This window comes from Camellia sinensis, chromosome 2 (assembly GCF_055761805.1).
Source record: "Camellia sinensis isolate YWXY chromosome 2, ASM5576180v1, whole genome shotgun sequence".
Taxonomy (NCBI): Eukaryota; Viridiplantae; Streptophyta; class Magnoliopsida; order Ericales; family Theaceae; genus Camellia; species Camellia sinensis.
In genome coordinates this window covers 17,420,396-17,444,879 of record NC_138962.1, presented here as the reverse complement: position 1 = coordinate 17,444,879, position 24,484 = coordinate 17,420,396, and the positions used below count along the sequence as shown (strand labels likewise).

Sequence of the window (24,484 nt, the reverse complement as noted above, 5' to 3'; positions counted from 1 at the left end):
AAGAATAACTATGTTTCTTATTTGAATTAATTTTGAGATTTAATTTAGTAAAATAATTTAAATGAAAGAAACAAAGATGGATATATAGATTTTCAATGAAATAAATAACAAATTATTTGAATATTTTATTATTTTCAAATAATTTATTTCTTGAAGTAAAATTTTATTTTAATTAGATGTAAGAAATGACAAATTTAAATAGTTTATTATTCTCAAATAATTTATTTATCTTCCATTCCCTATCATCTAATTTTAATTTATTGTAACGTGATTAGATATTTTTTTCACTTTTATATTTATTTTTAAAAATTTTATTATTAAGGTGACAAATATTGACTTATTTTTTTTAATAATAATTAAAATTTGAGAATAATATAGGATTGTGAAAAGATAAAATGATAATTTTTTAAAATATATTTATGAGGTACCATTTGGTAATTTTTATAAGTCAATTTTTTTAATTAAAAATATGCAATGTTCTTATGTTTATTTTTCTTAAAAAAAAATTAATACATAAATATGTTTCTAAAACAAAAAAAAAAAACAAAATTCATGTTTCATAAGTTGCTTTGGTATTGGGTGATACTAGCTAACATTAATGAAAGAGAAAAAATAATGAAAAAAATTGAGGAAAAAATATAGAGAAGAGAACAAATAATAATAATAAATTATATGGTGTTACTATTTGCTGCAGTGACACAATGAAAAAATAAATGAGAAAATAAATAGAAAGAAAAATGAAAGAAATAAAATAAAGAAAATGGAAAGAGGGGGATAATTTCTCCAAATATGTATTTTTCATACGGGGAACAAAAAATCAAATACTTATATGTATTTTTAAATTTTTATTCAAACTCTAATTTCTTAAAATAATTATTTATAAAATTGGTGGTCTTTTTTTTAAAAAAAACATCTTTTATACTTTGTTTCGTAATTTTCAAATAAATAATTGTATTTAATCTAGTATAAGATTTAATGGTGATCAATTTATTAGCTTCTTTTTTTTTTTTTTTCTTTTTTAGATAAGGTAATGTTTGGTTATTCTACAATATATATATATATATATATATGCTTGTCTTAACAATTTAGAATTTTTTAAAATAAAGTACGGTCTTTATTAATTTCTTGTAAAATCTTAAGAGAGATGAGTGAAATTTACTATTTGAATATATAAAGACAATTTTGAAATTGTTTACTCATGGTATATGACATCAATATGAGTCATCATATTTTGTTAAATAAATTAACAAAAAATTAACCGTGAGAGAATCTTAATAATAATTTAAAAAGAAAAAAAAATCTATAATTATTGAAGCTATAAAAAAATCTCCATAATTATTAAAAATCTAAAAAAGGTGGGTATAATTTATCTTTTTTCTTTTAAAAATATTCAACTTAAAATCGATTTTATCTCTTACATTTGGACATGTGTCTATTAGGCACGTGTCACATCATTAATGCAGTAATAATTAGAATAGCATACCTACCGAAATAAAAGAAGATGGAAGTGCCATGGGGGGCCAGTATTCTGTGAAGGAAAATGTTTGGTACTTTAAAATTTTGTGGTTTAAATGGTTTAAATTTATCAAAACGATGTCGTTTTACATTCATTTACACTCAAAACGACGTCGTTTTACACTTATTTACACTCAAAACGATGTCGTTTTAAGTGATTTGAACCATTTGAAACACAAAATTTTAAATTACTTAACATTATTGTTTTGTGAATAAATGGATGTGATGTCATAATCATGCAATACATATCTCATGCCAAGTCCTCATATGAGGTTGACTAGAGAGAAGACTACAAATTGCCTCCAATTAGATATATATTTATATAAAAAGTAAGCGATAAGCACATTGAATTGGCATTATCTCAACCAAAAAACAATTAATAATAAGAAGAATAAGAAGGTAGGCCTCATCTCATCTAATACATATATTCTCCTAGCAAAATGTTTCTATGCTTGATTCCAAAACATTCACGTTAATCAATCAAGCCTTGGCACATTTCATTTCATATCCAATCACTCTATCTTGGCCAACAAAAAATTATTGATTAGTTTTAGAGCGTATCGTTATTGCATCACACCAATCACAATTTATCATATCTTCTTACGTTTTCTAATCATTCAATATAAATTTATGAATTCTACTCTTTTTACTAATTATAACATCATTAAAACATCACTTAATAATACCCTAAACTCAATTAATAACTTTCCTTAGCGAACACCATAATTCATGAAATCGCAATCAACTTTATATCATATCAATAATGGCTGAGGTAATCATTTTTTAAATTTCTTTTCTAAATATTTTTGTACCATCTAATATGGCATCCTAGTTGGCATAAACTTATTGATGGACCCAGTAAAAATATCTTCTCTTTCCCTTTTCCTCTCTCAGTGGCTTTCTATCTCTTCTTTCTAACTCCACCATCCACCTTCCACTCCAACCCACTACCACCGTTCCTCCTCGCTACAGTGCCACCAGTGGAATCTCCCTCTCTCCCTCACTAGCATTTTTACATTATCACTATCACCACAATACCTCTACTTGTACAAACACCACCTTGCCATCACTTCCAACACCCTTCACCACCGCTATCATCATCGTTGCTATCTTCTCCACAACCCATGCCATCTCTATATCCACCAACTCCATCACCACCACTAATGTAATTATTAATATATTAATTTCAAATTTATAATCAAATATTAGAAAATGTTTGCAAAATGTATCATGAAATTATGACGTTTTGATTAAAATGTAAGACAACTTTGATTTTTACTTAGAATTCGTTTGAAAATTGACTTTTTAAATATTCTTTTAATTTTTTTAATAAAAAAATGTGTAAAAAATAGAAATAATAAATTTAGTTTGTATTGACATTTTAGCTAAAATATTCATTTGTTAAACAAGATCTTAGTCATGTGAAATTACACATTCAAGTGGGAGAAGCCTGAAAAATTATTTTTTACACTTAAAATAAGTTCCAATTTAAGTTTCATTGGTTGAAATGATTAACACTCACCATCCTTCTATCTCCTTTTAAAAAACAACTGAACAAATATCTCTCCTGAAAATATTGCGAAGCAATGTTTTAGCCGAGAATCATGTTTACTACTGCTGCGTATTGTGGTTTCCTTGTGTGGTAGTGGGGTTGATATGGGGCAGGCAGACATTAGCATTGAAATTGAGTTGAAAAGTCTCTCTCACTCACACGTGGTCTGTACTATTGTTTCTGTCGGTGGGATTTGTATGTCCGAGGGTATTTTTGTCCACAAAATTATAAACAAAACTTGCTTCCCAATTAGGCATGTTTACTTTTATTTTATTTTACCTACCTTAGGCATAATTTTATAGTCGCAAATTCAGGTGGAGTGATAAGACTTTAAAATTTTGTACTTAAAATTTTAAGTTCAACGTTTTTTTTTTTTTTTTGAGATTAAAGTCTTGTTTGTGAATAGATTATTTTAATAATTTTTTAATTAAAATATAAGGTAAAAAAAAGTTAATATATTTGTAATAATTTTTTGATTTTTTAAAAACATATGTGTAAAAAATAAAAAGAAAATGAAATTTGACTTTTTTGGTATAATTTACAATTTTTTAATTTTTTTAATAATTTTTTGATTCATTAACTAAAATACTAACGTGCCAAATAAGGCCTAATTATTCAAGCTATAACACTTATCATTAGGCTTTAGTCTCTCAAAATAAAGAGATGCACTTAAATTCAAGGGTAAAATTTTAAAACTCAATTAATAAAATTAAATTTTTAGTTTCAAAATATGTTATTAATGTCACTTTGATTTTAATATTTAAATTATATTAATTTGATCACATGTGTCTAATATGTCAATTTTTAGCTCTGTCAAATGAACGATTAAGGTGAAAACTTTGAAGAAAATATTATAATTAACATTTTGTTTTTTTGTTTTTTTGTTTTTTTTTTTTTAATCGAAAGGCATTCGTCAACCCCTCTCTTGTGTAGTCGTTAACGGTGATCAGATTCGATGGCTTTCCCGTAAATAATTGTCGGTCTTTTAGTGCCATTTTGGAGACAGAATAAAAAGTCACGTTTTTAGACAAAATGTCCAAAAGCGCAAGTGCCAAAAATGCAACAACATTGGTTTGGGAAGTGTCAAAAACGCAAGTGTAAAATTACAAATTAGGGCCTATGACAAAAAAATAAAAAAATAAATTTCTTATGTTAGGTAAGAGTATTTTGATTATTTTAATTTGATTTGACACCATAAATAAATATTAAACTAAAAAACAAAAATTCAATTTTTTATCAACTTTTCAAATCACTTTCTAAAAAGTTAAAAAGCTTGGTAAAAAGCTAAAAATCAGTTTTTATCAATTTTCCAAAACACCGAGAGAATTTCTCTGTTCATTTTTCGCGGCAACTCTCACTCTTACCTGAGATTTTTTTTTTTTTTTTTTGGGTGAAGAAATTACAAATAAGAGACATTTTCCAAACATAATTATATATTTATGAGAAAATTTATAAAATTTATCTTTGTAATTTTTTTTTTCAAACCTATACTGATTTGTTTTTTTTCTTTTTATTCTTTTCCTACTCCAACACCTTTCTCTCCCTTCACATCTCTGATTCTGCAAATCCCATTAAAAATTATTATAATAATAAAAAAAACCCACTTTGCTTATCTGAGCTTTATTTTCACCACCACAGCACCCACCATTCCATCCCATTCCATTTTTTTTGTTAGGCAAACTGATGATCTTTGGCGGCATTTTCATTTTTTAAAGAATAAAATAAAATAAAATAAAAAACAATAGATTTGAATGACAAAGGGAAAACGACAAGGAACAGCAATACTTCAGTGGGAAGGTCCGAATCCGGATCCTGGGCCGCCCTACCCGGCGGCCCTACCCGGCAGCCCCCCAAAACGACGTCGTTTTGGGGTTTTTTTTTTTTTTTTTTTTTTTTTTTTTTTTTTTTTTTTTTTCTTCTTCGTTCTCGTCTTCTTCGTTCTCGAACGGAAACCAGAGGGAGGGGAGGGGAGAGGGAGAAGAGGGAGGAAGGAGGAGGGAGGCTGCGCAGCCGATCGTCGTCTCGCCTCGCCGGCCGTCGCAGCCGTCCGGTCGTCGTCTCGCCTCGCCATCGCAGCTCGTCGCAGCCCGTCGCCGGCCGTCGCAGCTCGTCGCCTCCTCCTCCTCCTCCTCCTCCCCCACTGGTTATGGCCCCCTCCAGTCCTCCCTTCCCTTCCTCCTCCTCCCTCCTCCTCCCTCCTCCTTCCTCCCTCCCTCCCCTCTCTTCCTCTGCGTTTTTTTTTTTTTTTGAAAATTTACCCCCAAAACGACGTCGTTTTGGGGGCTGCTGGGTTTGGCTGCCGGGTAGGGCGGCCGACAATCCGCGCTCGGAAGGTCCACTATCAGACCATTAATGTTATCATTAATTAGAGGTTTCAAATATTTTTTTTTAAAAAATACTGTGTGTAAAGGGTTACTTTAAAAAGAGGCTTAAAAAAAAGTTAATTTTTTGATTTTTTAATTTTTTTTTAATAAAAAACGACAGTCTTTTTAGTTAAAAAAGTTAAAAAGTTAATTTTTTACCAACTTACCAAACCACTCCAAAGTAATGATTTCTTTTAGGGAATTTAATTTTTTTTAATAGTATAATTATTACACTTTAAAAAAATTATTTTTTTAAAATTATCCTGTTAATCATATTATTTAATTTTGATAATGCCTAAAATATTATTTGTATTATTTACTTTTGATAATGTCTAAAATATTATTTGTAACAATTTAGATTTTTTTAATGTACATATTTATTTGACACAAAATATTATCTTTTTAAAATATATATATTTGTTAAATATTAGTTAAATAAAAATATTTTTGAAAACTTTACTATTCACTTTTTGAAAATTGAGGCTAATCACTATTCACTTTTTGATCAAATTAAAAATTGATTAATTATATTATTTTGACAAAAATGATGGATTGGTTGTATTATTTTGACAAATTTGATATTGATAGGTTGTCTTGTTTTAACAAATTAATATGGAGTGGTAGAATATATTTAGTTTAAAATCTCTACAACATATACAATATTTTAAAGAGGGCATATATTTTCAAATCCATCATAAATATTATTTAAAGAGGTTTTTCTGTGTATGCAAATATTTGATTAGAACATTATATATATATATATATATAACTTTATATATATAATGCAAATAGTATACATCACGGAGCAATTATATTTTTTTTACACAACATTGATTGTATCATATATATTAGTGTGTGAAAACATTGAATATTAGCATATGAACACATTAATTATTAGCATATGGAAAGTCATACAAGATATAATTCAAATTAATTTTTCTTTTCCTTTTTGTACACTTTTGACTAATACATAAAGATGTTCAAATTTGCAAGAGTGCAAATTTTTTTACACGTGATTCTCTTCCAAACTAATGTCATCCATGACGTCAGTAAGGAGCGTGCTTATATAAGCCATGACGTCAGCAAGGAGCGTCTAACGGGTATATTTTTGTGTATAAATAGAAGTGTTGTGTGTGGAAAAAAATCAAGAACTTGAAGAGAAAATTTTCTGTGAGCTTCAAATTGTATTCTGTTCTTTTACTTTTAGATCTAAGTCTAGCCTTTGTTCTTACACTTTCATATTACTCTTTGTGAGAGAATTATTGTAAAAGAGGGTTTAAGTACCACTTATTCTTATTCCTTATTTTTGTGAGAGATTTTGTAAGGGTAAGACTTTTATTGTTGAGTGAGGCTCAATAGAGAAGAGTAAGTCCTGTACCAAATCCACAAGCTTGGTGGTGTATTTATTCAATTGATAGTAAATAAATTTTCAAGGAGGTTCCTTGGGGAGTGGACGTAGGCCTGGCGTGCCGAACCACTATAAATCGCAGTGTTTGATTTTCTCTCCCTATCTCTCTTACTTTTATATTGATAATTATTATTCTATTTTTTTTTATTTATTAAAATTCTGAATATTGTGTTAATTTTAATATTGTGAAATTTTTAATAACCCAATTCATCCCCTCTTGGGTTGCCTATCTGGGACAACATACCCTTTGATAGTACATTTTTTAGAAAATATCAATATCATAATTGTACTTTTTATGTTGTTAATGAATTTAAAAGAAAGGCAAAATAAGAAATTTATATTATTTTTTTGCTTGACTTTTGAAAATGGACTAATATTTTGCGATAATAAAAAATAAAATAAGATACTAATATTTTTGGATGGAGAGAGTATGATATTTTAAGGGTAAATTACAAATTCATCCCCTGAGATTTATTTAAAATACAAATTACTCCCTGTAATTTGGAAAATTACAAATACCTCATTGTCATAATTTTTTATTTAACATAATTAATTGAAAAAAGTGAAATTTCTAACTGTTCACTTATACAATTATAAAATTATCTAAATTATTGATTGAAATAAAATTTTAATATTATTAAAAACTGTTAATTAACTTGATAATTTATTAATAGAAGAACTTATTTGTTATGAAATTAAAAACCCTAAGAGACATAATGTAATTTATAGAACCATAAGAAATAATTTGTAATTTAAATAAATTTCAAAGGTGTGTTTGTAATTTACCCATATTTTAATTATTAAAATTTATAAATTTTATCACTAATTTGTAATTATTATTTTTTTTTTTTACTGATACACTGTTATTATTCTCCAATGACAAATGGTATTGAAATTTTGGTAGGTTTATGATGTCGGTTCGGATTGATTTATTTTCCACAATTAAGCAACATTTATCTATAGACGTCATATCTATAAAATATCAATGTGTTTGGTTTGAGTTTTCTGGATTAAATTTTTTGAAAATTGAGTTTTTTAATTTTTGTATTCTTTTATTTTTAGTGAATATTTTTTAAATTTTAAACATTTTTTTTGCTTTTTTAGATGCATCTTAGTTAGATGTATCTAAAAAATAAAAAATTTGTAAAAAAATATTTTAAAAAATTAATAAATATATAAAAATACAAAAAAATATATTGAATTCTTATATTTTTTTTTATATTTTTGGTATTTAGTGAATTTTTAAAAGATTTTTTTTACAATTTTTTTACTTTTTAGGTATATTTATGTTATGTGTGTCTAAAAAGTAAAAAAAAAATGCTTAAAATATTAAAAAAAATCAATAAAAACAAAAAAAAATACGAAAAATAAGAAAATAGAATTTTCTAAAAAGTGTTTTCTGAAAAATGAAAACAAGCAATGTTAGTCTTGTGGGTCTCGTGTGATTTTTATTTATTATTTTTAATTCATAGAGGAAGTGAAAATCTTCTATTCTAATCATATTCTAGTTGTTTACAATTCCCAGTTTTTGGATTTTCTGATTGTAACATGTTAATGGGTATAATTTAAATTCCAAGATTTGAGCTTCAAATCAATCAATTAGTACAACATAGTGGAGAACTAGAATTGTTTCATGATCTGATTATTTTCATTGTAGTACTTTTCTTGGTTTGCTCTTTTTGACGTGTCGCCTTCTGGGATGACGTCGTTCTCTCTGTGACCCTGGTCATGGGCTTCTGCATTGTGGTTGTCTCTTTCAATGTCAAGGTCAATTGGTCTGCCACTCCCAGTGGGAGCGTCATCCCCAATATTTTCCTGCTGTCCGTTACTGGCCATCTATTCTTCTTTCGTTCCCACAGACGGCGCCAAATTGTGTGGGTGAAAATCTGACCACACTGCCCGTTTAGTGATCAGCTGGAGAGCACAGACAGAATAGATGGCTTTAACAACCTGCAAGAGAAAAAAGCTCCGGCGGTGGTTCTTCCACCCGGGGGCACTCCGACGATCAAGTCAGTATATTTCTCAAAGATAAGCAAGTGCTAAACTGAATACTCAAAACATAAATTACATACCTTAGACCCACGGGGTGCCTTTCTTTTATAATATACTCAATCCAAGTCCCACTAGAAGTATGCCTTCTATGAACTTCAATTTACTGTTTACTCTGGACTCTTTAAGAGATAAAGATAAATTATCTTGGTTAAGTTCCCTCTTTACCTTAGGACTCTTGCCCCTTATCTTGGATTCCGATATCTTCGGAGATGACCTCGGCTTCTCTGAGATTACCTCGGCTTAACTACCAGGGCACGTGGCACCTCGGCTGACACGTCGGCGTCACCATGCCACGTGTTGGTATTCAGAAAATATATCCCACAGTACAACATAGTGGAGAACTAGAATTGTTTCATGAACTCTGTTTATCAAGAACAAAGGAGGTCGAGGCAGATTTTCTGCAAATTCAGTATCAAAAAGATTAACAAGAAAGAAAGGAAAAATGACAGTTGAGGAGGTTAAGGCTGTTAAGAGGAAAAACATAGTTGTCGGGATCAAAATCGATGGCCATAGCAGAGAGCTTCTGAACTGGGCTCTTGTGAAAGTTGCAGAAACAGGGGATCATGTAGTTGCAATTCATGTTTGCAGTGATTCTGGTATCTTCACACTTCTAGAATTGTTGCAACTTGCATTGTTTCTTGAAATATGAATTGGGTTTTTGATTTTTGATTTTTGATTTCTGATTTCAGATTCTACTTCCAAAAACAAGCCCTTGCTGGATGAGTACTTACAAGTTTATGAAGGACTATGCAATGCCAAAAAGGTCTGTTTTTTATTCCTTAAAATTTCCTCCTTTATTTTTTTGGCGTGTGCGTGTGTGTTTCTTTTTCACTCTTGATTCTGATTGTCCAATGCTCGAGTTTCAGGTAGATCTCACCGGTGATGTCTTGACGGGTAGTTCAATCCAAAAGGTTCTAGTGAGAGAGGCTAAAAACCTTGCTGCTGAGTCTCTGATTGTGGGGATAAGGAGAGAATTTCGACTCGGGTAAGGCTGATCTAAGGCTTAGAAAAACATTCTATTTTTATTTTATTTTATTTTTTTGCAGTAGTTTTGAGTTAATAATAATGTCTTCCTTTTAGAAGCATTTTTCAGGACTTGCTGGTTTTCAGTTGCTAAATATTGCGCGAAACGCCTGCCTCAGACCACCGACATTCTTGCCATCTACAATGGCAAGGTGGTTTACAGAAGGTCTTCCAGTAACAGACTTCCAGGTACAAATTTTCTCCCTTGAAAAGCTACTTAAAAAAAAAAGCACGAGACTTCTGTTAAAATAGGATTTGGGAAGAGTAAGATGTACGTAGTCTTAACGATTCTTGAATTTGTTTTGGATTATGTTAGGTCGCGAAGGAGATCCGAAGCCAAGCTTTTACCTTGTTCGAGATCAATCACTGACAGATAACCAGTCTGAATTTGGTGATTCTGAGACTTCGGAGACTCCAAGACACAGTCATGAAGTGATTTGCAATTCGAGAAATGACAGTTTCAATAGTCCTGTCCAGAAACACAAGAAATTTCACTCGAGTTCATTTTCTTTTGTCACGGAGCGTTGTCCGGAGGAGAGGCCAGGTTGGCCTCTGCTCCGCATAGCCACTGCTCCAGTGACTCAGCCTGCAGCAGTAGCAAAAAAACTGTCTGTAGCGCAATGGGTAATGAGCTTACCAAACCGACCTCCACCCAAATCTCCTCAATCCAAGGCCGGTTTTAGTTCAATTGAACTAGAAAATTCTTTGATGGTAGAGAATCTGGACAAGCTCATCAAAACAAATTCATCTGGCCGTAAATGGCTCAACTACAATGTCATTAAAACATCTACTTCTCAATTCTCTTCAGGTCTTTTGGCCTCTAATATTCTTTGACAAGGTTTATGTGTTTCCAATTCAATTGCATTCTATGCTTAACTACTTGTGGTTCGATTGCAGATAAGTTGATCGGTAATGGAGGGTATAATCGTGTGTACAAGGGGCTTCTTCCAGGTGGGAAGCCGGTGGCGGTGAAGGTGTTGAAGTCTAGCAAAGAGGCATGGAAGGATTTCACACAGGAAGTAGATATCATGAGCTCATTGAAGCATAAAAACATCACTCCTCTGCTTGGAATTTGTGTTGAAGACAATGAACTAATCTCTGTTTATGATTTCCTGTCTGGAGGAAATCTAGAGGAAAACCTACATGGTAAATCTTCTCTGGAGATATTCTTCTTTCCATTACTATGTAATAGGCCTGTCAACTGATCGGATTTAATCCAAAAGCCGATTCCATTAAACAAAATTCTGTTCGGCTGATTTTTTTATCAGATTTGTCAGAATTGGATCGATTTTGGGTTCGGATTGTTTTTATGATCAATATTGGATTCGGATTGATAGGCCAACTTAAGGATGGATAGGAAATTTATGCTAATTGGTTGATCTCTGAGACAGGTAATAGCAAAAAAACATCTGTATTGTCCTGGGAATTGAGATTCAAACTAGCTGTTGAAATTGCTGAAGCCCTAAATTACTTGCACAATGAATGTTCTCGGCCGGTCATTCACAGAGATGTCAAGTCTTCAAACATTCTTCTCTCTAATGAGTTTGAACCGAAGGTGGTAGTTATGACAGTTGAAAATCCATACAAATGTTTCAATCCCCAATATGTATGATTTTTTCTTTCCTATCACAGCTATCTGATTTTGGGCTAGCAATATGGGGACCGTCAGATTCATCTTTTCTAACAGACAACGACGTTGTGGGGACTTTTGGGTACCTTGCTCCTGAGTATTTCATGTATGGCAAAGTCAGCGACAAGGTCGATGTGTACTCTTTTGGAGTGGTTCTTCTTGAATTGTTATCGGGAAGGAAAGCGATCACTTTCGATGCTGACAAGGGCCAAGAAAGCTTGGTCATGTGGGTAAGGGTCTTTTTCTTTGACATGAAAATTTCACAGTTTCACTGCCTACAACTTATAAGTTATGTTTATATGTATATAACTTAGAAGATTGATTTTCAGGCAAAATTAAAACTAGAGACTGGAAATCTAAGAAGCACACTGGATCTGAATCTAGAAGGAAACATCGATGAGACTCAAATTCAGAGAATGGGTCTTGCAGCCAGGCTCTGCCTCACAAGATCAGCTCGGCTTCGTCCTAAAATGAGCCAGGTAATTTAATAGTTCTACTATTGGTTACATAGATATACAAGACCACTATGATTTTGTGAACGTATTCCAATTCCAAGAGCTCGGATTGAATTGGTATTGAATTGCTCATTAAACGAGCATTCTCAATATTATGTTTTGAAGAGAACTGGAACATCCATGCTCTTTGGTGCTTTCTTTTATTATTATTATTATCAAACTTAAAATTTTACTCTTTAATTTCTCGCTTCTCCATATTCTAGGTACTGGAAATCTTGAATGGGAAGACAGACGTTGACGAATGGTTGAACACGCGGTTTGGAGATCAAAATGAAGCAGAAAACCAGGATAATACCGATGATGAAGTTTATCCCCATTTGAAGGCAGAGTCGCATTTGGGCCTTGCGTTGCTCGATGTGGAAGAGACAACCCCATCATTCAACAGTATGGAGCGAAGCAGCAAAATGTCCTTGGAAGAATACTTGAAGGAAAGATTGAGCAGCTCATCGAGCTTAGATTAGCTTTTTTTCTCTTCACTTTTCTTGAATATCTTTGGCTAGTTTACAGGACAGTTTTGTTCCCGGAGATGAGTTTGTAGAATGTGTAGTTTTTGACCCTGTACAGTCTAAGCAAAACTCTGCACCCAATTATGAGGTGGTTTGTAGATGTTTTGGTTTTTTATTTTTTGAAAATTGTTTTTAACATAAGGTTCCAAACTGAAAACATAAAAAAAATAGAAATCCAAATCCATCCTTTTCGGGTGTTATCAGAATCAATGAAAACAATGCTCACCCCTAAGCCTGTGTTGGTAAAGGATATTAGCTCAAAATTTCCACTGTCAAGACATTTTTTTTTCTCCATTAAATTTTTCTTAGCACATTAGTGTAAATGTGTAAAGTAAGTAAATGGTAAATGAATGGTAATGTGATTTGAAATATAAACTGAATATAAATATAATTTGATGAAAGAACTATCGATGTCTAATTTATTTGATTTTTTATAAATATATTTTATTCGATGTATCATAAAAAAGTAAATAATTTATATTATCAAAATAGGTCTCAAAATGAACTTCAGCGACTGTACAATAGTAGCTACTATGCCCTACACAACCACTATCCCAATTTCAAGCATTCGATGACTAAAAACCAACAGAGCTCCAGACCATCCTAAGTTTGATGGACTCGCATCATTAACCTATCTTCGTAGCCTTATTATCCCAATTCCATGCCATTGACAGCTAAAAGTCAATAGTGCTTCGTACCATCCTAAGTCCAATAGACGGACATTATTAAGCATGATAAATTATACTTACATTTCTTGAGGTTTAAAAAAAATAATTAGTTTAATATTTTTTATATAATTATATTGACTTTTTTAAGTAAAATTAAAATAATTAAAATTTATACAAATAATGAGTAGATATTGAAATAAACAAAAATAAATATATATTTTAGTGAAAAAAGATAACAGTATCATTTTTTTATTTATAAAACTAATGAATTATTGATAAAAAATAATATGATTAGTATGTGAATTAAAACCTTAAAGAAGACTAATGTAATTATCTTAAAAAAATGAGGAGCTAATTTTATTTTTATAAACCTCAGGGGAGGTGAGTGTAATTTAGCCCATTCTATATTTTGGAATTTTTTAATATTTACACATCACTCCCCCCGAAACCTATAAATTGAGGAAGAGGCCCTGTTTGAATCTTGGGAGTCTCTGAACCTATGGCTCCTCTTCGTCCATTTTTTCCTCCATTAAAATGTTGCCATCTTTCAACCCTTTTGGTCTCTAGGATTTCTTTTCTTCCGTATAATCTCTCTCTCTCTCTCGACTCTGCCTCTGGGTTTCTAGGGTCTCAGAACCCAAAATCATGATCACAAACTCAGCCAACAGGTCCTACATAACCGCGATTTGAATTCAAATCTTTGCACGGCTTGCTTCGTTCTAGGGTTCCTATGTAAGTCTTTTGTTTTTTTTTGTTTTTTTCGAATTCAAATTCCATCAATTTTCAATCTGTGATAGTATTGAGTAATTCGGGTGGTGAGCAATTTGATTTGAATTAGAGTGTTTACGTAGCTTATGCTTGATAAGGATTTGTGTATCTAGTCTGCCTTGTTCTCTGATCAATCAGTTTAGTTTAATTTGCTTCAAAACACAGCATTGGATCTGGGTATGCATTCAAAGTTCTGATTTTTGTGTGTTTTGTTCTTTTTGTTTATTCTAGGGTTGTGGTGTTTTTCAACACCCAACTTGAAATCTCTAAGGCCTGTCAAGAAATTGAGTGTCTACATTTATCTGGGTAGAGGTAAAAGAACAAATATTTATCACTCTTCTGGTAGGTTCTAGTTTCGTTTATTACTATGGACGATGGCGAGCTTGATTTCTCAAACAAAGAAATATTCTCAAGTTCGAACATCGGTGATCTTCCAGACAGTTGTTCTATGGACATGTTTTTCAATGAGTTACTCATGGATACACATGCCTGCACTCATACCCACACTTGCAACCTACCAGGCCCAGATTGCGCTCACACACACACTTGCTTTCATATGCACACCAAAATTCAGTCTGCCACACCTGAAGATGATAAGGTTTCTGCTAATGATACATCAGAGTCCTCAGGAAAGAAATCAAAGAAACGCCCATTGGGTAATCGCGAAGCAGTTCGCAAGTATCGCGAGAAGAAGAAGGCTCGTGCTGCATCCTTAGAGGATGAGGTTGTGAGATTGAGGGCATTGAATCAGCAGTTGATGAAGAGATTACAGGGTCAAGCTGCGTTGAAGGCTGAGAATGCAAGGCTCAAGTGTTTGCTTGTGGACATCCGAGGGAGGATAGAAGGGGAGATCGGATCTTTTCCTTATCAGAAGTCTGCCAAGAGTGGTGATATGTATCAAAACATGGCTACTCCAAACTTGCCTGGTGTATATCTGATGAATCCGTGTAATATGCAGTGTGATGATTGGGTTAACTGCATTCATCCAGATCAAGGGATTGAAGGAAAACGTGGGGAAGGTGCGCTTTTAAGTGGTCAAGACTTCAGTGGGTGTGAATTTGAGAATCTGCAATGTTTGGGGAACCAGAATGCTGGATTGAAGGAGTTCCCCAGTTGTGGACTTGGGAATGTAGCTTCTACAGTCAATTCTTCTGGTGCAAAAAATAGAAAAGGTAAAACTTTGATTTCTTTGCCATTTTATATTTTTGGTTCATGTTTTGTACCTTTAACAAATATATACTACTTTTCTAGTTGGTAATCAGTGCTTATTACCAAGCACAATGCTTGATTTTCTTTAAAATATCGGGCTCCTAACTAGAACCTTGTTTGATTTTTTATATTTCTCCCTGTTGATGATCTTAAATCATGATTTTTTTCTGCTTCGAAATGCTGGGGCAATGCAAATGGCTCATGGAGTGATTTAATATAGATTTAGAGGACTCATATTTTTTTGTGGCTACGATGACCGTGTAGTGGTGATGATTTTATCAAAGACTCTCCACAGTATTGGAAATATTAAGTGAATAGTTACTAGTAATATTATTGGTCAAATTGAGTGGTTCCTTCATGTTGTTATATGAGATTCATTATGTATATTATATGATGCATATCTTTTATCACTTGAGCATGTGTTTGTGATGCCATAGTTTGCTATTATTTCTAGATTGATATCTACATTATCTCGTTCTGCTTTGTGAGGTGTTGGCTGATGGTTCTCTTGTTGGTGGACAAAACTAGAACAAATTAAAATTAGAAGCAAGTAGTCCTGTTTTGAACAAAGTAGAAACGGGCAGTATTGTATCATAAGCAGAAGAGACTTTTTACCTTCAATCCCAACATAACTTATGTTCCTTCCAACTCCTTTCTTTCATGTATAATCTGGTTTGTATGGTCATTTTCAATTATTTTTCACATAGGCCCCATTTTTGTTTTTGGTTACTGATATTGGAGAAATTTAATATTTGTAGATGGATGGCTGTGATATGAGATTTTTAACAATTTTTCACTTGGTTTATCTAAGAATCTTTTACTTGCATTCTGCATTAATAGTTAAAATGTGTATATTTGCCTCCTGTTATTGAAGATTGTGTGTGTCAGGGAGGTAAAGTTTACTAGCTAAAAAAATATTTAATTAAATTAGTTTGTTATCCAATCTATAGCAGAAAGCATTAACCTAGCATGATGTAGCCTCTTTTGCATGAGAACCTTGAAGCCAAGGCAACTGGAGTGGTTGGTGGTGTTGTCTTGTTTGAATCTCAAGGTTGGGTTTGGTCTGTTTAAGAGGAAAGAATGAATAGAAAGTGAAGCGTAGCCCGGATAGAGCCCAGATAGAGCATTTACATTATTTTTCTTGAAAGAATGGATGACAAGGTCAAGACATTCTTCAAATTAATCTATAAGAAAGATTAGTACTGCATCTATACTCTTCACTTAACCCTCTTGTATGGAGAGAGGCCTTGTTTTGGTCCATTTGATATTGTCACCTGGCAAAATTTTGACAATTTTAAGATAGTTGCAAGATAGTGGGAAATTGTTTGTGACACTCCAATGAATACCACGTGCCATTGCCTTATTAATAATCATCCTTGAATATCTTAAGTAAAACGAACAATTTTAGTATGTGGAATATTTAATATAAAAATATATGTATGTAGAAATAAATAGTTAGAAAGCTTTGAAGAAAGAATGGTCAAATGTGGGGATATGCTATGTTACATGGACTTGGATACGGGTGTCAGGTGTAGGTGCATATCCAGAGGTTGGACTCATCAAATCTGAAATTTAAGAGTATGAGGACTCGGCAAAAAAAGTTACATTTTTATATTTTTAATCTATTATGTGAGATAAAATGGTACCATATGTAACATACAACGTCAAGAATGTGTTTTATAGCAAATACACAACAAATGATACATGTAAGATGGTGTTAAATACAAATATATGAGAACAGTCCAATGGAAAGTATCGGACACATATCCCTCACCCTTGCCCGTGTGTCGGGTGTCCGACATAGATATTTAATTTATTTTGAAGGGTCCATATAACATAGGGGATATGCATGAGCAATTAATAAACTTAAGACAAAGTAGAAATAGAAATATGTTTTAATAAAATAATTCAAGTTTAGAAATAGATATATATATATATATATATATTACTAAAGAGTTAGGGGAAGACTTGAGACCTAAGTTGAGAATCATAACATGAGCCCTAGTATTAATTGAGGAGCTTAATGATCTTGACCTAATGTGCTCGATCATTTCATTTTATAAAAAATTTACTAATCGGGATTAGTGTTAATTAAGAATGATTAGTGAAACCTTAATTGGGATTAATTAGGTTAAGTAAGATTAAGTATAAACCTCAATTAGTTAGTCCTAACCTAGATTAGTTAAGCTAAGTAATCAAGATTAGTAAATTAATGAACCTTGTAACCTTGTATAGGTTGTGGCCCACCACACCAGATAAAATCTCTTGTTCTAATCAAACAAATAGGAGAACGACCTGCAGAAAAGAGAATCGACAGAGAGAAAGAGAGAACGAGAGAGAAAAGGGAGAAGAAAGAAGAGAAAGAAGAGGGAGGGCTCAAGAATTTCAATAAATTCAACCTAAAAAGTGTTCCAAGGTAAGATTCCTAACTTAATCTTTGTAGAAAAGCTTCCTATTATTCAAGATTAAGAAGAAATTAAGATTAGTTTGAGTTAGAAACAAAGTTATGGAGGAAGAAAATGGAAAAGAAAGGGGTAGGATGAAGAACAAGCTAAGTGCCTTTGATTCATGCTAATTTCATCTAGGTTTTGATATTTTTGATGCCTTCGAGGCTTTATCTTCATGTATCTAGATGATTTCTAAGAGTTTTGATGACTTGATTCATGTTTTGAAAGGGTAGAAGTGAGAGTTTGAATAGAAGAAATAGAACTCATGAATTCCTTAAAAAAAACATATGTTTTGATCTTTGTATCTTGAATTAGTAACTTTTTGACTTTTTGGCTAAAATATGAGGTACAAAAAACTAATATTTTTGGAGTGACTTTTTAGTTTTTTACCAAAAGATGTGCAAAAACTAGAGAGAAAAGAGAATCTTTGACTTTTTGGTATAAGTTATACGCTTTTGATTTTTTTGGTATAAGTTATAGGCTTTTGATTTTTTTAGTAACTTTTTGGCTTTTAGGCTAAAATAGCTACTTGCCAAACGAGACCTAAGGCCTTGTTTAGTAACTTTTTGGCTAAATATGAGGTAAAAAAAAACTAAGGTTGCGTTTAGTAGAGCTTTAGAATTATGATTTGAGAATAGAGTTGTATTTTGAGTTTGTGAGTTTTAGAATTATGATTTGAGTGTGAAAAATTTGTTTGGTTATGAGTTTTGAATTGAGTGATGTGACATATGATATTTGATTCAAAAATTTAACCAAACACACAACCCAAAATTATATTTAAAACTCATAAAAAACTTTAAAAAAAAATTCTAAATATTTTTTATTTAAAGAATAAAAATAACAGGTGCAAAAAAAAAAAAAGACACAAACACTGTTCCGGTCAACTAGCCGGACGTCCGGGGAACGTCCGAGGGGATGACCATGTAGATGTGTTTTGAAAAGTGGGTGTGGAATCAATTTATGAAAACTGTAAGCAAACATCACGTGCAAACCAAGGGGTGGAATTAAAGTTCCAAAGCTCTACCAAACAAAGCCTAGTATGTTTGGAACGATTTTTTGTTTTTTACGAAAAGATGTGCAAAAAGTAAAGAATAAAGGAACTCTTTGACTTTTTGGTATAGATAATAGGCTTTTTGATTTTTTTAATAACTTTTTGATTTTTAGACTAAAACAAGCACATGCCAAACGAGACCTAATTATATTTTAAGATTGATGCCTTGAAAAGGATGATGATTTCATAAAAATTTTAGAAGTTTTATGAGATTAAAATCATATTTTGGAACCCTTAAAAGAAAGGGAAATAGATAAGAAAAAAGTGAGATTTTCGGACCAAAACAGGGGTTCTGGAACAGCACTTTCCGCACGTGCGGACCCGTCCCCGCACGTGCGACAACCCGTTTTAGTCCGACTTTAAATGGGCATATTTCTCTCATTCGGACTTCGTTTTAAGCAATTCTTGAGTCTAAATTCAAGCCCCGGAAATCTAGTTTCCAATGGTGATAGTCTCACACCCAAGTTCTAAGTACACAAATAGATATACTCAAATTAGTGAAAGCTGTTCATTTTCTCTTTAACCGTTTCATGCCATTTCCTACCTAACTTAGTTTCCTTTCATTTCTTGCTATTCCTTAAACCTTAAATATGTAAACATGGTATTTTCAATGAAAAACATATGAAATTGTTTTAGGATACCTACGGCTTTTCAATATGCATATTTAGCACACGATTAATAATTGAATTGAGCTTAGAAAGATTAGGAAACATTAATATAAGTCCTGAACATTTAGGGCTATCCAAAGTACGTCTTTGGCACATGCTTTGTACGTGATTCACATGTAGAAAAGATTAGCATTAAACACTTAAGAGAAATTAGGGAAACATCTAACCAAGTTTAAGACACTCAATTTGTCATGTTTATACAAATAATCTAGGTACTTTAATGCCACAATCAACACTTGAGTTTAAGGGATTAATCAATGTGAATAAGAACTAAGAAGGCATTAAGCCACTTAGAATACTTTCACTAATCTAGAGGCAAACAAATTAAGTCATAGCTAAGCCTTGAAAAATTTAGAAAAGAGGATTAGAAAACAATAGACATGATTAGAACACTTGAATTCAGATTAAGACTTGCAAGTTGAATTGAATTTCAATGCTTGTCCTTGTTTTGTGTAGGTTAAGCTTTGAAGAAGTTTCACCCTTGCTTCCGGGGCCATTTGTGAGTAGTAGTATAGTAAAGTTATGTTCTTAAAGCTATGATTCGAAATGCAAACATATGATATGTTTAAGAAAGTATATTATTTTTTTGTTATGAATGAACACCATACACTTTCGTATCTAGTAATGCGATGATATCTTGAATTCTGCTAGTTATTGGGAATCATGCCAATAACTTCTGCTAGTTATAGGGAATCATGCCAATAACTTCTGTATTAACTGAGCTCTTTGCTACCTACTGTGGATTATCTGCCAAGTTACGGGAATGCCCATCACTATATAAATGTATGCAAGTAATGTTTTGTTAACATATGAAAATTATTCTATTTCGAAATGAGTTTGTATTTGGTTTTAATGAAAATTTTCGTGGTGTTTATTCATTAACCACCTTACTATATTGCTATTCACTGGGTTTTGGCTCACCCCCCTCCCTTATATATGCAGGTGAGCATTTGGGAGATCAAGCTTAGAGTTTTGCTTTCAACAACTTTTGTGAAGCCTTTGGAAATGCCACCCGAGCGAAGGCCCCCGTTGCCTCCTTTGGAAAATAGTTTTGTGTAATCATTTAATTTAGAATTTTGGTAATATGAATGCTTGCTTTTGATGTAATCTATTTAATGTGTGTATGTAACTATAAATATTTGTTTGTTATATCATGAATGCACTGTTCAATGGACGATGACATTTCTGTTTTGCTTCCGATTTAGACCCCAATAGTAAAAAATATATTTCAGATTTGTTCAGAGGCCTTAGGTAATCTATGATTACTGGCCGGTCACCTCTCTAACCTTTAGGGACAGATTGGGGTCGTGACATTGTTAAATGCTGAAATGGAGACATGATGAAGTACTAGCATTTACATTTTTGTAAACAATAAATTGGATGCAATTTGAGGACTTGACTTGTCATAGTTTGCTTCTTCTTTTTTTAACTGATTATTATTGTATTTATTCTATCAGGAGGTAATCGTGCAGCAACGGCTAGTTGAAGAGAAGCTAATCAGGTGGAGATATAGCTAGTTTTGCTGAAGTTCAAAGTCCATCTTCCCATAATGTCATAATTTTGTGTCCTAGTTTAGTTATCTTTCTCTACCCTGCTGTTGGGCTTTAGAGCTGCTCTCATATTTTTTACGTAAGGATCAACATTAGCCATTTTTGAGTTGGCATAAATTTTTCATACAGTAGAATGCTTAATGGTTCCATAGTAGGACTTGCAGGGAGAGATCAACTTTTTGGTATTTCATGAAGCTCCAGTGGCTTATGTACTCAGCCTTCTCATTCTTAATCTAGTAAAAAGTATTCAATGTATTGCTTTGCTATTTCTCTTTTTGTGTTTCAAATCTTGACTTGTGGTCGGCTCATAGTGAGGCCAAAAGCACCTCTGATCAATTATTTAGACAGGAGAGGAGACAAGCCAAGTCTTTTGTAATAACACAATTATAGTCAAACATTACACTTTAAATATTGCTAGAGATGCTCTCCTAGGTTGGTTCTTTGAAAAAAGGCGAATGCAATGAAAGTAAAAGTAAAATTACCAATTGATTCACACAATCTTCAAAAGAAGACATATCACAGTTCAAAATCACCACACTTTTTGTGCATGGAAATGACACAAACACATCACATGACAACACAAGCAGCAGGGTTTTCATCACTGAAGGCAGTGGTGTAGCGAACTTCAGTAGAGCTGGCTCGTGCGAGCTGAGCTATCTGTGGGTCCTCCACGTTCCGCACGTACCCAGGTGGGGCCTTCTTGTCGTACACACCTGGCGCGTAAGGATGGGCCACCACATCGTAGGGGACATAAGGCCAGAGCTCGGCCTTCTTGCCCGTCCGATGGGCCACCCGAGCCACCACCTTGGCCGGTTCCACATATCCGACCACGGTGAGCTTGCTCTGTTTGGGGTCCACCTCCACCGATTTCACTCCTTTCATTTCTTCCACTGCTTTCTTCACCTTCCTCTCGCATCCTTCGCAGTCTATCCTCACCTTTATCTCCACCGTCTGATATCACACCATCACAACTTGTTATGAAATTCAAGTAGGGAAAAAAAATCGATCACATAATAATGCATATATGTGCCATTTTGGGAACATGGTAAAAAGTCACGTTTTTGGACAAAATGTCCAAAAACGTGGCTGCCAAAAAAGCCAAAAAAGTCATTTGGCAAGTGTTAAAAACGCAGCCCTAAAATTACAAATTAGGGCCTATGAAAAATAAATAAAAAAATAACTCTCTTATGTTGGGTAAGGGTATTTTGGTCATTTTAGTTTGATTTGACACCATAAATAAATATTAAACTAAAAAGCAAAAAGCCAGCTTTTTACCAACTTCCCAAATCACTTCCAAAAAAGCCAAAAAACTTGGTAAAAAGCTAAAAGCCAACTTTTTACCAACTTCCCAAAACAACCCTATGTATGTTTGTGAGTTAGTGTGGCATAATGCTATTGGGTAATGAATGTATTGTAAAGATGTAGGGGCAATTTCCAGGGGTTGATGATACACTCTGTATGTTAGTGAGAGGGGAACACAGTTCAGCAGGATCCAGAAAGAGGTTTGGGCCCACCGACCCGACAAAACCGGAGGTTTCTGGAAGATCCCGCCAGGTGGACGGTCCAGATACGATTCGAAATGGAAAAAGATGAGTGAAATGACTACAATAGCCTTGCAAAAAATTGGATATGAAAGTCAAAAGGCGACAAAAGTACTGTCGTTTTGCTAGTAAAGTACTGTCAGATCCTGATGTGATAATGAACTCCCAACAGTGATTACAAATTCTAGAGTGAGTGGAGAGTGCAATTAAAGTGTTGTACAATAACTGTTTCTAAAATCAAACAGCCACTACTTTAAGATGATTTTTCTGAAATTATTTTTGATATCATCGCTGGGATTGGAAGTTGGAACTATCGCGTAATGAATTTCAAAAAAAGATTTGAAATGTGAATAAATGCATTTCACCTGCACTTTACACCTATTTTTTTAACTTTTTTTTTTAAATTTCTTTTCAAATGACTGAATTTATAAGTTTATTTTGAGAAGATTTGGGATATATTAAAAAAAAGGTTAAAAACTCAAAAATTTACTATCTTATTTAAGTCATATCATCTTATTTAAGTTACATCACTTCTCTATCACATCACTTTAAACTCAACTCATATTTCTTAAAAAATCAAAAAATACACTTATTTAGATCATCACAAACCATCCCTTTTTTAGACAAATAATTTGAGAAGTTGGTAAAAAATTACTTTTGATTTTTTTTATTAATATTTATTTATGATGTCAAATCATAATAAAATAACTAAACTATCCCTATCCAATTGAAAAATTACACATTTTCATCGTGTCATTTTCCACCTATGGAGGGTAATTTCGTAATTTCCCTTTTGGCTTACGACCACAATCCGAAATCAATTTATGGCCAAAAAAGCTACTTCAAACGTTTGAGCAATAAGCCAAAACGCCACTTATAACTGTGTTCCCAAAATGAGCCATAGTTGAGGAATCGAAACATACGAGTTACAAAATTAACTTTAATAGTTAAAACGAAATCTTTGATGTAATTAATCTTAAAATATAAAAAGTTAGAAATCAAACACAAAAACAGAGATATTAAAGAAGAGGATGCATGAAAAGTAGGAGGGGGGTACCTGCAATTGCTTGCGTCTTTTGAGTTTGGAACTCCCTCCGGAACAATCAAAGATATTTGAGAGATGATCCAGAGCACCCATTTTACTCACTGCTAATCACTCTGATGATATAACCCACCCCAGAAATTGTATACAAAGTTGTTGCACAACTATAATAATATGATATCTCTCTCTCTCTCTCTCTCTCTCTATATATATATATATATATATACAAACAACACTACTCTTCTTCTGTGTATTTCTTTGGTTTTAAGCTTGAAAGTGACGGATAATTTTGTTCGCTGTGAAGTCCCTCTTATAAACAGCTCGCTATGAGTGTCTAGTCTTCTGTTTTTTAATCTGGGTCGTCTGATTTTGTATCTCACCCTTTGTCTGGTGTTATGGGGGGACACGTGTTAGAAATCCGATGGATGGCATACAAGAGAAGAGATGGGGACGAGAGTATCGAGTGTATTTTACTTTGCATGGGTAATCTATCTATGCACCGACCAGACAGATCGGAGTGAGGTGGGGACTGGGGTGGGTAATGATAAGGTATCCATCTATCCATCTCCTAATTTGGTTTAAAGTTTTTTGGGTAGGAACACCCACTGTTTAATAATTTTTTATCATTTATCTTTCGAGTTTTTAAAAAATAAGAGTTAATTTTTCACATATATGTTGGTGATACTATGTCACCAGTATCATTGTTACATTACACTAATTTTTTTCATGAACTCTCTAAGTGCTTGATTCTAAAAATAATTCTTACAATTCGGCTTTCCGAACACCTTGCTATCGACTGCCTTTTTTTCTCTTTTTTCTTTTTTGAGATTAATCAATTGATTTTTCAGACTCTTATAAAGTTTAGATTAGATTAGATTAAATTAGATCTTGTCACTAATTTTATATAATCATCGTAAACTGTTGATGTTGGAAAATTGTTTATAGCACATGGTTCAATGGCCAATTTTTTGGCACT

The 24,484-nt window shown here is 32.7% G+C and overlaps 3 protein-coding genes across 7 annotated transcripts; 2 read left to right on the top strand and 1 right to left on the bottom strand.

Moving 5' to 3' along the window:
- The first annotated feature begins 9,200 nt into the window (after window positions 1-9,200).
- Window positions 9,201-12,821, top strand: LOC114311385 (protein kinase STUNTED). The gene is made up of 10 exons (XM_028257527.2): window positions 9,201-9,486; window positions 9,580-9,653; window positions 9,757-9,875; window positions 9,984-10,102; window positions 10,230-10,721; window positions 10,811-11,059; window positions 11,305-11,468; window positions 11,546-11,773; window positions 11,873-12,022; window positions 12,262-12,821. Exons 1-10 carry the CDS (start codon window positions 9,333-9,335, stop codon window positions 12,517-12,519), a joined length of 2,007 nt encoding a protein of 668 aa, XP_028113328.1. The 5' UTR covers window positions 9,201-9,332; the 3' UTR covers window positions 12,520-12,821.
- Window positions 12,822-13,690: 869 nt separating this feature from the next.
- LOC114311383 (basic leucine zipper 23) lies at window positions 13,691-21,191 on the top strand. 5 transcript variants are annotated; one of them, XR_014349940.1, is made up of 5 exons: window positions 13,691-13,964; window positions 14,232-15,172; window positions 19,832-19,874; window positions 20,318-20,454; window positions 20,833-21,191. XR_014349940.1 is itself a non-coding variant. In XM_028257524.2 (4 exons), exons 2-3 carry the CDS (start codon window positions 14,368-14,370, stop codon window positions 19,834-19,836), a joined length of 810 nt encoding a protein of 269 aa, XP_028113325.1. In that variant the 5' UTR covers window positions 13,691-13,964; window positions 14,232-14,367; the 3' UTR covers window positions 19,837-19,874; window positions 20,318-20,549. The 5 variants fall into 5 exon arrangements, 3 of the variants coding, with proteins under 3 accessions (XP_028113325.1, XP_028113323.1, XP_028113324.1); XR_003646474.2 differs by lacking the exon at window positions 19,832-19,874; XM_028257524.2 differs by lacking the exon at window positions 20,833-21,191 and having other exon boundaries at window positions 20,318-20,549.
- An 87-nt stretch (window positions 21,192-21,278) lies between these two features.
- Window positions 21,279-24,024, bottom strand: LOC114311384 (heavy metal-associated isoprenylated plant protein 26). Its single transcript, XM_028257526.2, has 2 exons — window positions 23,524-24,024; window positions 21,279-21,876 (listed from the first exon to the last, which is right to left on the bottom strand). The coding sequence occupies exons 1-2, from the start codon at window positions 23,602-23,604 to the stop codon at window positions 21,493-21,495; spliced, it is 465 nt and encodes a 154-aa protein (XP_028113327.1). The 5' UTR covers window positions 23,605-24,024; the 3' UTR covers window positions 21,279-21,492.
- Between the last annotated feature and the right edge of the window lie 460 nt (window positions 24,025-24,484).